Below are 12,945 nucleotides of genomic sequence, written 5' to 3'. Positions count from 1 at the left end.
CATTTTTATATTTAGATTTAATTGTTTTTATCATACGATATTTGGAGAATGGAAAAAATAAAAAATAAAAATCAACCCCAGCAAGCTGCAAGTCCCTATCAGTAGGATGTCAGTCATGAAGAATCAGTATTACCAGTTCCCTCTCTCTCTGAGGACCATCAAATAAAACTTGCAAATGTAACTAAAACTTAGATAATTTAGACAACCCTGATTTGTATTTAAAGATGAAGAAGAATTTTTGTAAATGCTTGCTTGTAGCTTCTATGCAAAGGTGGCCTTTAAATTGAGGGCAAGAATGAAATGCTTATACTATAGAAACCTGCCTGCTTCCATTTGCATCCCAATTTCACTATCCAGAAGCACATACACTGGATTTCTCTCTGTGTCAGAAGTTAAAAGGATCAGAAGGAAAGGATTTCTTGCAGTTATCAATAACAGTTAACTCATAGTTACCTCTGCCCTTTCTTTTCGATATTGTCCATAAGTAAATAAATTCATATAGTACTGTATTGTACAAAAGCCTTAAAACTAGAAACCATCATGCTCACTGTATTTACTCTCCATAGAAGATCAGCATATTCAAAGACATCTTGTACTCTCCATACTCTGGATTTACATATGGTACTCCCTTGTGGTAGATCTGTTGATCTTGGAAGAAAAGATAAAACTGATACTTCAGTCCTCTGGAGCTGATCTTTATACATACCTTTAAAGCAGAGTTTAGAAATTCTAGGTTAATGTGCCAGCTACAGAAAATCTGACTGTCCACTGTTTGAGACAGTGGAAAATAACATGGAAACCCAAATGTAAAGTGTTTTTACATAAGGTAAGAAAAGAGTGCTTCAATGATACCATGGCTGAGAATCCATATGAACATCTGTCAACAAACTTCCTACGTTAATGAATTTTGTGTCTCCAGCTTAAATTTGTAGATTCTTCATGCATTATCTCCTATAATCACACAACAGATATCATATATTATTTTTACTTTTCAAGATTCCACATATGCTCTTGATATAACTATATCCAAATAATGGTTTGTGATATCTTAACTGTTTTTTATGTCTTTATAAATTTATAAATTTATAATAATATGTCCATTTCAAAGTATCTCCATCCAACAAACTGAGGTAGGGATGATACAAAGACTAGGGGAAAAAAAATAAATAAATAAATCCAGGATTCATGAGGGAAAAAATGAACTTACTACCTTTGATATTTAACAATAGTAATAGCACACTCATAGCTCCTCTATTCCATGATGTAACATCCATTATTCAATGAAAGCATAGTAATGAATTTTGCAGTATGACCAAGGAGGAATCCACAGAAGGCACTGTTCAGCATTTTACAGTAAATTTGTCATTACCTAGCCTTGGTGCTATGATTTCTCTAAGAGTAAGTGCCATTATCTAACTTCTAAATGTAGGGACAAAATGGAACATTGCCTAGGAAGGTGGTAGATGTCCCATCCCTGGAGACATTCAAGGTCAGGTTGGACAGGGCTCTGAGCACCTGATCTAGTTGTGGATGTCCCTGTTCATTGCAGGGGAGGTGGAATAGATGACCTTTAAATGTGTCTCCAACACAAACAGTCCTATGATTCTGATTCCACCTGTTCTGATCAGAACAGAATTATATGGATAAGCTAAAGATTAAAAAAACAAAACAAAAAAAAAAAAAAAACAAACAAAAAAAAACTGTGAATATTTAATATTCATCTCTAGAAAGTAGGAAGTGATGGAAAAAAAAAATAATCAGGATATTCCTCAACATTTTAATCCTACAAAATCAGACCAAAATAATTAGAAGTTAAGCTGGAGGGCATAAGGACAGACTGTTCTTTTCTAATCTTAAATGCACAGGCATGAAGAGCTTTTCAAGATATATTATTATGTGAACATGGCCTCACATAATACCTGAAGGAATCACTCAGAACAGTGATGCCTAGTAAAATATTATAGTGTGGACAGGATTTGAAACTGCAGTAGAAAATAAAATATTTCAAAGGAGAATGACATTTTGCAACAACCACAAATTGAAAAAAATATTTAATATACAACTGAAAATTAGGAACATAGATTCACTGAAAAGGTATTTTAAATTGCCAAATACATATTTCAGAGTAATTTGATAAACAACTGCATAAAATTTTGTCACATATGTTTTTCATAGCAGTTCTGTTTTTAATGAGACTCGTGAATATTCCCATCAAATTCAACAGCATTTACTCCAAATAACATTTTGCTGAAATGTTACACTTACAATCTGTTCTAGATATAATACAAAACTATAACTTATATTTTCTTAAAATTCAATGTGAAAAAAACCACAGTAATGGCTTTCACAGTCACAGATGAGCACTTTGAATTGTTTTTTCAGCTTAAATAAATAGGAAGGTTAGTAATGGTATTTAGGAATTAAGTAGGATTAATTAGTTATTATTATTTTTTCCCAGTGATGCTAAGATTTGCCAGCAAGATTCAAAACCTTCCAAAAGTGAGAAGAAACCTTGTCTTTTAACTTAACTGAAAATCGTACTAAAGTACTCATAGGAATTAAATGTGAGCAGTTTTACCAACACAACAAGTAAGCAATATTCCCATGCATTATCTGCTTAGACACAAAAATGTATTATAATATAATTATTATAAAATTTTAAAATTTCACATGTTATATTAAACTCAATGTGATACTTTTATTGTCAGTTGCTTTAAAAATAAATAAACGAAGCTGTGGATAATTTGAAAAGATGAACAATATGCAGAGATGTTAGTTAGCTTTCATGGTAGATTTTGTGACTTTTCTGTAACAATCATAATTTTGTTCTTTCACATCCTTGCTCAGATATTTTTCATTCTTTCAATTTATATTCACATGAATCACAAAGGAGAAACAGGTATAGATATATTTTTATTATTTATTATTCAGATGTAAAATTCATACCTCACTTGTGAGTTTTGCAAGGAAAAGAAGAAGCTTCTTTAAGCAGAGCTACAAGATGTCTGTGAATAATGATTTGATGTTTCGGTGTATTTTCCTTTGAAAATCATTAAATGTGCACACTAAAGTAATTCTTCCTCCTCAAAAAATTCCACTTACTACTTCACACTGATGAAAAAAAAAAAAAAAAAAAAAAAAAAAAAAAAAAAAAAAGTGATTTTTTTAAAAGATGTTTCCTAATGACCCAGAGAATATCTAGTTTCTTTTTTAGTTGTTATGTTAGACACACTTATTTTCTGTAGCATACACTAAAGCAAATTTCAAAAAATTAAAATAAATTTAAAGGAAATTTTTTAAACACTTTATTTTCAGAATAATTTCGTAAGGGCTAAATGAGGCAGCATTAAAGGTTAATATGTTCATTGTTTCATGTAAATATATACCATGAAAAAAATTTACCATTCAAAGGTACTGAACCAGTTTTCTTCCAAGGCAATAGAACAAATATTTATTTATTTATTTATTTATTTTCCCTCATTGTTTTTACTGTCAGTAGGACAGAAGGCTCGAATTATGGGCAACAATCATGGCAATATTTTGGTGCCAAGTAAGGTATACCTGCTCACTTAAATCATTCATAAAACAAGTTGCTGCGTAGTACTGCACTGTACCAGCATGAAGAATTTATACTGTACACTAGTCTTGCAGTCAGTAATGGTTACTTAATGTTTGGCTGGCTAGAAGTACTGTTTTTCAGCCAGTAAACATGGCATAATTATATTATATATAGAAAGAATTCAAGCATATAAACAGTTTATACTCCAGGATGAATCCAATACAGAAGTTATGAAATCTCCATGAAGTCACTAATTAAAGACTAACTTTGAGCATCAGTGTGAAATGTGGAATTAGAAATAGGAAAAATTAAACTAAAATAGTTATTTTGTGCTATTTCTAACAGATTGAAATAATTCCTTCCAGTACGTAAAGCGTATAAACAGGAGCGTATAAACAGGAAGGGAGTCAACACTTTGAAAGGGTAGACAATAGCAGGATAAGGGGAAATGTTTTTAAGTTGAAGGAGTGAGGATTTAGGTTGGATGTCAGGGGGAACTTCTTTACTATGAGAGTGGTGAGGTGCTGGAACAGTATGCCCAGAGAGGATGCCCCGTCATGGAGGTGTTCAAGGCCAGGCTGAATGGGGCCCTGGGCAGCCTGGTCTAGTATTAAATGTGGATGTTGGTGGCCCTACCTGCAGCAGGAGGGTTGGAGCTTGATGATATTTAATGTCCCTTCCAACCCAAGCCATTCTATGATTCTATAATTTTGATAGTTACTTGCATTTTGATAGCAAATCAAAATATGTAGCTATGAATGCAACTAGAAAATCAAATGGAAAAGAGAAAAAGAGTAGGTTTTATTAGTTCCTCATAGAGACAGAGGTATTTTTTTTATTCTTGGTATTAAAAATGGAATAGGACGAAGTACTTCTGTTAGATAAAAATGAAAAATTCTTCATGCATTTCTTCTGTGGGGACCTGTAATAAAGGACCATTATGAAAGAACAGAGAGCTATTGTAGGAACTAAATCTTAGATATTAATCCAAACATGCTCAAAATGAAATAACTTTTGGCAAGCAATAAAAACAACAAGCTATTAAATGATTATGTATTTGATATATTCAAACAAATAGTGGATACAATTTCAGAAACTGTACATTAGCCAACATACAAACTTTGTGAAGGGTGTTGTGCTTCTAGACTCGGTGAATTTCAACAATCTGTGGCATTCAGTCGATCCTAGCATTGTACAGTCAGGAGTCTATGAATATTTTGAATCTCAATAAGGCAGTTGAATTTGGAGCAACTCTGCTGAAAGCCTGATCCCAACTTCAGTTTTTCACTTCCCAATTTTTCACTGGATAAGTAATAGCTAGAACCATAAACTTCAATGGTTGCCATGTCTGTATTTGTTGTATCTTAAATTGGACAGCTTTAAATACTGGGAAAAGTGTTTGCTATTTTTACTGCAGCTTCACACAACTGTAGCAAATCCCATCAACTGAATAGAGCAAAATATAGTAGAAGTGAATAGATTCTTTAAATTTCAATCTCTGCTAAGTGTATCCTTATCTAAAGTTCCACAAGATCCAACTGTATTTATATCCAAGTTAAGACTTTAAAGCAATTCAAATAAATCCAAGATATTTTTATGAAAAAGAAACAATATGTAATCATTACATTCTTTCTTATGATGTCCACCTATCTTTTAGAATATCTGATGTAGTATAGCTCTTAGCTCACAATCATACAATAAGGACAGTTCTTTTTTCTTCCCCCCCCCCCCCCCCCCCCTCATTTTCTACTGCTATATTTAGATAAATATAATAGAAAACCATGGAAGAAAAATCCTGTAAAATAACTGAGGAGTGGTCTAAAAAGATAGCTGAATTAAGTCAAGCACTAACTAATTTAGTTCTTCCCTCAATATCAGACAAATCTGAGCTTTCCCATAATCCTCTGTGGAAGCTACAGTGATGAACCCTTGCACTCTAGGAAACAAGTATGTAATTCAGTCAGAAGTGGTAGCACCAAGAGTATGGACTTTCTACCAAACTAGTTTTATAATTAATTAAATAATATTATAACAGAAAAGGTCTGCAAGACTTTGGTCACTTTATTTTAACCAAGGTACAGTGGTATTGAAATCCCACATGTAGACAGATGTGTCACTTACTGAACTCCAAGACTGAGGGTTCATGGTAGGAAAATCAGTAAGTGGTGGAATTTTCTCAGCTCATCCAGGGTTTGAAGTTGAGATTTTCTTTTACCTACAGAGTGAAAATGTTCAGGAGTAAAGCTTAGAGTTCTGAAGAAGCTCTAAAGAGAGCACTTCTAATGATTTACTTGATCTCAATAAAATCTTGGCCTCCCTTGTGGATGAAACAAATTTGATGTAACAAACCATTAGTTAAAAATTCCCTGCAGAAAGGGAGCTATATCAAGCATATATGAACTTCAATGTGGTTATATTTTACTGCTCCTTAGGTTATTAAATGTTTAAACTACCAGATCACAGAATCTACATTTCTGATAGTGAAAGAGTGCTAACAGAAATTTTACTAAATATTTCAGCCCTGTTCCAACAATCTCTTGGAAGAAAGTTAATGGTCATAATCCAAGTAAAGCCCGTCTGAGAAAATCCCAAGCTGTGCTTGAAATACCTAATGTGCAGCTAGAGGATGCAGGGATGTATGAATGTAAAGCTGAAAACTCACGTGGAAGGAATGTCTTCAGAGGACAGCTACAAGTGTACAGTAAGTGTAACTGCACACGGTATTATCCTGCAATGCTTTGTCCCAGGATTTTATTATATATGAAGAATGCTAAGGTCCTGAATTAAGATATATATCTTTGTTTCCTAGTAAGGAATTGAAATGAATGAATGAAATTGACTTCCTCAAAAAAAAAAAAAAAAAAAAAAAAAAAAAAAAAAAAAAAAAAACCAGCTTAATATTTCATTTTTCCAGATTCTTAGATGTTGTTTTCTTTTTAAGAAGTTTCGTTACAATTTGAAAAGTCTATACTTTTTCACAGAAAAATCACAGATTGTAAGGGACATCTGGAGATCACCTAGTCCAAACTCCTGTTAAAGCAGATACCCTACAGTAGGTTGCACAAGAATTTTCCCAGAGAAGGACACACCACAATTGCTTAGGGCAGCCTGCTCCAGTGCTCTGTCACTCCCACAGCAAATAATTTTGCATATTCTTGTGGAATTTCCTGTGTTGCAGTTTATCCCTGTTGCCCCTTATGCTGTCACTGGGAACAACTGAAAAGAGCCTGTCCCCATCCATTAGACAGTCTCCCATCAGATATTTGTGTAGGTGTTGATAAGACCCCCTCCCAGTCTTCTCTAAGCTGAACAGTCCCAGGTATCTCAGCCTTTCCTCAAAAAGGAGATGCTTTCAGGCCCCAATAACATCTGCAGCCCTCCACTTGATTCTCTAGAAGTTTCTTGTCTTTCTTAAAATCATGGAACTGCAGAATCTTTTGAGTTTTAAGAGGCTCTTAAATGTAGTCCAGGCCAGCTCCCAGATGAGCAGGAATGCCTATAGTTAGATCAGGTGCTCAGAGCCCCATCCAGCCTGACCTTGAATGTCTCCAGGAACTGAGCACCCACCACAGTTCTCTGAGAAACCTGTGCCAGTGCCTCACCCTACTCTGAGTAAAAAATAAAAAATAAAAAATCTTTCTAAATCTACCTTCTTTTAGTTTAAAGACATTTCTCCTTTTCCTAACAAACATTACAGAAAGGGATCTACTTCAAATTATCTAAGTTATCTCTTGATATTTTATTATATTTCTGTTAAGTAAAGTCTACTACTATCTTTTAGATTATCTTATATGTAATTCAAAACAGTATATGAATCAGTTTTACCGATCTGCATTAGCATGAAGCAAGTTCAGAGCAGGTGACAGAGTCACTGTCAAGTGAAGGAGACTGAGAGCAACCTTCAGCAAATCAGAACAAGAAATAAAAACTGTTAAAAGCTCCCTAACGTAACTTTTCTTGGACTGGAGATGAAGTACTCCCCAGTGAACTTCTCGCACTCCTGAAAATAACATTAGTGTTTCTACAAACCCTGACATCTAATTCCAAAGGTTGTAAGATGGTTGATAAGAAAGATTTCAACACAGAATGTTTAGTCAGAGTTTATTTTACAAAGTTCTCAGCCTCCTTGGTTGAGAGCCGTTGCATCAGGATATAGGAGGTTTTCTCAAAACAGTATTTGCTCATGCACATGTCATTCATAACAACAGTCAGCATTAATAGTTTTATTTAAAAACTCATTTTCACATCTTATTGCTCCAGAAAACAATTATGTGTTTTATCTCAGAAATTCACATGTAGACCATCATTCCCTACCAGAGAGTTCTTGTAAAAATTCGAGAACAGACTGTAGGGCCGGTTGTGACACATAGTGGTCTCACTATCTGCATGTCTCTGTAGGAACAAGCTGTCTGTTTGAATCTTCATTTCATCAATTGCATCCAATCTGGGTAGTCACAGAGTGTTTTGGTGAAAGTCCAGGGCATTAAGTCTGCCTGTCTGTTCAGATTTAGTCACAAACTACTGATTTTTTATTTCTTACCTGGTTCTACAATCCAGATATACCATGACTGCTTGACACAGCTGACACTTCAGGTGTTCAGAAAGTGGTATTTCAGTTGCTGACAATTTAAGATTGATGTAATCCCAGCACTTGGGGAAAATTCAGCTGTAGACATGACAAAGTCATTAAAAACATAATTTTGATAATGCAAGGCATCTTCATACACTTGACTGCAACCTATTTTTGAGAACTCTGGTTTTCCCAGGTGATCCACTCATACTTGTCATTTACGTGAAATTTTATTCAAGCTGAATATGATTAATAGATGAGAGTGCAAAAGATACAAATTGAGTGGAGAAATTGAACGTTAACATTTTGAAGTCGTGGCTCCTCTACAACTTCAAACTACTTTCATGTTCCCAATGGCAACTGCTCTGTGCAGTCCCTGCTTTTTTCTCTCTCTGAACCTGCTGGGTTTGCTTATGTGTTACCTACTCACTAGTAGCAGCAGAGAGTGGTGATGTGAACAGACTATGAGAAAACTTTTCCTTCCTATTTTCCTTTCATCTGGATCAGTTCCTTGATCTTGCTCACAGCAGTATCGTAGAAGCAGCTCTTATGGCACATAATGTGGCAGTGGAATAAGCAGACAAGGGCAGGAATATTCTGTGAAGCACTGTAATGGACCATCCAAATTTTAAAACCACTTTAATAACTTCTTTATAAAAATGGTATGGATTAAAACCCACCAATATCATTGTATGTTAGTCCCAGATACTTATACTGAAACTGACTAAAGAGGAAAAAAATTCTGATTGTACCTGCAGCTGAAATCAGATATCTTAGCTTTCTCACGTATTTTTCTTCTCCTTTATATTTTCAGAAAATGAATTTCTTTCACCCCAAACTCCTACTCATGCTTTAGGATGCTACCTGAAGTCATTTTTCTACATAAAATTTTCTCATAAATATTCTTTCAGCCATTTTCTTTTTAATTATTTGGGAAAGTAGGCTGACTTTTCTGCAACTTAACTTGTCCCCTACCCCCCCCTCCCGCCCCCCTCTTATTTTATTTTATTTTATTTTATTTTATTTTTTTATTTTATTTTATTTATTTATTAAACAGAGGATATAATAATTGGCCTGTAAACATGTTGTATTAGGTGTATTATCACAAAGGTGTTTTTATAAAATATTTTTACATCCTCAAATAAAAACATGGAGAAACGCAACATTAAAAATCACAGGGTGGACAGTGATTTCAAAATTTTGGCAGCCCTGTAGAAAGTTATAGTACGGTACCCATGAAGGCCACATTTTTCTGCTCTTACATTTATCCCCCAAATTCTTCACTGAAGAGATAACAACTGTCAAACATGTATTTTTTTTCCCAAACATAAATGTTATGTGTATAATAATAATAATAATAATAAAGGTTGCATTCCATTCTGTTTAAATATACTTAAGAATTTATATTTTCTAATTTATATTAACTGCAATTATGGAATGAGGATTTCTTTGACTGCATGTATATCAGAACAATGCTTAATTTTTTATTTTATTTTATTTTATTTTATTTTATTTTATTTTATTTTATTTTATTTTTGTTAGAGAAAATAATACATTCAGTCAGGTCAGAGTTCATAAATCCCGTTAAACGTTTCATATTTTTCTCTTTTAATTATTAATAATGTTTGGGAACAAGTGTTAAGATTTTATGCAGAAAAGATCTTGCTAATGAGCAAGGAGTGAACCCTGCTTTTCTGCCAAAGTAAGAATAACATAGAATGAGAATCCAAAATGTATGCTGTTTGTTTTAGTTATGCATTTAGCTCTGTTCCTGTTTCATCTACATATTGCTTTACCATTTTATTCTGAAATCTTTTGCTTCACTTAAAGGAGAGATAATTCTGAGTCATCATCTTTGCTGATTGAAAGCTTGAAAATTCTGAATCCAAAGGCTACTAAGGCTGCAAAAAAAAAAAAAGGGGGGGGGGGGGGGAGAGAAAAATACTACATGTAGCAAGAAAAAATACAATAAATACAATTATGATTTGCCCATGCCATGACTATGCTATCACAATAGTAGAGACCAGTGGAATCAGGATTGGTTCACTCTTTAATTTTTAATGGTCTTCTTCGTGGTGACAACTAATTCAGTATTGAAAAATGAGACCATATCTGTTTTGGGTTATATAGCAGAAGTATAAGAAAAAGCAAAATAAGGAGAGAAATATAAAGAACGTCAGTTCAGTGCCTCTTTGGAATTGCATAATTTTAAGGTACCACTGGCTAACTTGTACAATTTTTTAGGTACTCCTTCAGCTGTCACCTTTTCCAAAATCATTCGCATTTTCAGACTCAGAAAGTGCTTCCCAGCCTACTTCCTTTGTGCATACTGAAACAATCCAAAACAGTATCAGTTGAACAATGTAATTGAATTATGTTCTTAGGACAATTAGCAGGCAACCAGTCAGCAGGGCCTCCCACAGACTGCTCTGAAGTACTACATCAGATCTTTTGATTAACATAAGAATTCAGTGATTCAGTGCAGAGGAGCATTTATGAAGCATACATTGACAATAATGAGAATAAAGAAGGTGGAAGCAGTTGGTTTGGCCGTGATTTGGAAGTGAGGCTGGGTCTATTTTGTATTTGTTTTCTCTCAGTAAAAGAGAAATGAGTGATTCTTTTTATGACATATGTCCAGTTTCTGACAACTATCTGGTCAGGGACTTTGATGCAGGCTGCTCTATGCTTAAGAATGATAGACACCCTATTCACTGCCTCTATAATACTTGCATGAGATGTAAGCTACAAGAACTGTGTCACCAGTCATTCTTCCTCATACCTTTTCATATCTTTGATTGGTGACCTGTCAAATGACAGCTAGATTTAAAGATTTAATTTTAAACATGGTTCCTCACATTTAAACACATTATCAATTATCCAACAATCGAAGCAGAGAATCTGTCATGACAGAACTGAATTTCTACTTATTCGAAGTAGAAGGATTTTATATTCCTTTGAAAATGAAGGTCATTACCTATTTATTCTCTACCATTTAAAATACATCTATCTAGTATTTTTAAGTTAATAAGTTTGATCTATTACCTTCTTTGTTATGAAAATTAATGCTGTTACATGACAACCCACAATGTGTCTTTTATGCAAATATATTTTTAATGAATATATCATTTCCTCACTGACTCATACAGTTCCTCATACAAGTGTTCTAAATGGTACAGTCCTACAAACAGATGCTTTACTGATCACTAAACTGAAGATTTGCATCTCTACAAAAATACTCCCTTCTTATTACGTGAGATCCAGATGTTAATGATCACATATATGGCTAACAACAGACTGTCTTAAAACAAACAAACAAACAAAACAACAAAAAACAATCAACGCTGACTTGCTATGCAAGTCATGTTAGTGAGTTTGTGATGAATGTTGGAAATCTCATGTGGGCTTTGTTCTTAAAAGCATCAAAAGCATTTTCTCTCTTGAAATATAAATTAAACCCAAGAAACTCAGAGACTGTAATAATTCACATCCTTACTAAAATTTAAATAGTTTAGATCTTGCAATGTTACTAAATATTGTATTATGATTACAAAGAAAATGTTCTTAAATCCAGTCATAATGAACACATTAATATGTGTTACTCTAATTCAATCCTCTGGACCTTATTAAATCAGGTAGACTGTCTATTCTTGGTTACGGTACTGCTCACTGCCTGATGCTATTACGGTATTTCCTTTAAAGTTAAGTAGTTTCATTTCATTATTTTCATACTTCCTCTTTTGGCTTTGGTTGTTTGTTTAATTATGTTTATTTTTGAGGCATAGTCTTCATAAAGAAAATAATTCAATTTCTTTAACTGCTTAGGTCTTTGCATATCTGCTAGACACTTATTAGCCAATATGCTTTATTCATAGTGTCGTATATTTTTCTTGCAGCCTACCCACAGTGGGTGGAGAAACTTAACGATACTGAATTAGACAGTGGGGAACAGCTAAGATGGGAATGTAAAGCCACTGGAAAGCCAAGGCCCACATATCGTTGGCTGAAAAATGGAGTTCCTCTCTGGCCACAGGTACATTAGATATGGTGTCAACAGTATGCTGCATGTTTCTCGTTTTATACAGATAAGTTTAATTAATATTCTGTAAAGTACTTCAGAAATGAGTGCTTTCTCTATTAGTTTCTGAAGTGTAATTATAATGACAAGTTCTAAACATTTGTTCCCTTTGATTCAACTTAACATAGAATTGCAATGATTAGTAATTCTCTCTAGTTCAAAAGTATATGGGAAGTAGAACTTTTCTGAACTATGCTTGCAACTACACCAAGACTGTCCTGCAATGTCTATCTAATCAGTCCATTGCAAAATTATGTTAGAGGGTAACAACTCAGACAAGGACTGTCTTTGCTTAACAAGACCACTGCATATCTCCACAAGTGATAGTTTATTTACTGCATAGCATATTTGATTTGTACTCATCAAAACATTTGAAAACTATGTAACAAGGATAAAGATTGCTCTATTTTCATCAGTTTTCAACTCTGTTAATTGTCTTCAGAACTCACCATCAACACCATTAAAATGTTCCAAGAATGTAAAGTCTTTAATACATGCACCTGGTATATTCTAAAAGTAGATCTAGATAAAATTCTCTTTTCTTTTTAAAATAAAACTTAGGCCCTGTCCTGTCATTTGTTTTACTTTTTTCTGTTTTTCTCAGTGAATAATCACCACATCAGTGCCACTCACATCTTGTTTGTGTTTTTTTGTTTTGGTTTGGTTTTTTGTTTGTTTCTTTTCTTGTTTCTTTCTTTCTTCTCTCCTGGCACCTTTTCTTTTTAAAAACTCAAGATA

At 33.8% G+C, this 12,945-nt stretch overlaps 1 protein-coding gene across 6 annotated transcripts in view; it reads left to right on the top strand.

Annotated features, from left to right (window-relative positions):
- The window catches only part of CNTN5 (contactin 5), a 564,185-nt gene that overhangs the window by 433,509 nt on the left and 117,731 nt on the right, over positions 1-12,945 (top strand). For all 6 annotated transcript variants that reach the window (XM_072326761.1, XM_072326767.1, XM_072326763.1 and 3 more), the window contains 2 exons: positions 6,079-6,260; positions 12,026-12,162. In XM_072326761.1, coding sequence (XP_072182862.1) covers positions 6,079-6,260; positions 12,026-12,162 — 319 coding nt within the window. The remainder of the gene's footprint in view (positions 1-6,078; positions 6,261-12,025; positions 12,163-12,945) is intronic.

The sequence above is a fragment of the Excalfactoria chinensis genome, chromosome 1 (assembly GCF_039878825.1).
Source record: "Excalfactoria chinensis isolate bCotChi1 chromosome 1, bCotChi1.hap2, whole genome shotgun sequence".
NCBI classification, from domain to species: Eukaryota; Metazoa; Chordata; class Aves; order Galliformes; family Phasianidae; genus Excalfactoria; species Excalfactoria chinensis.
This window is presented reverse-complemented; position numbering and strand designations above follow the sequence as displayed.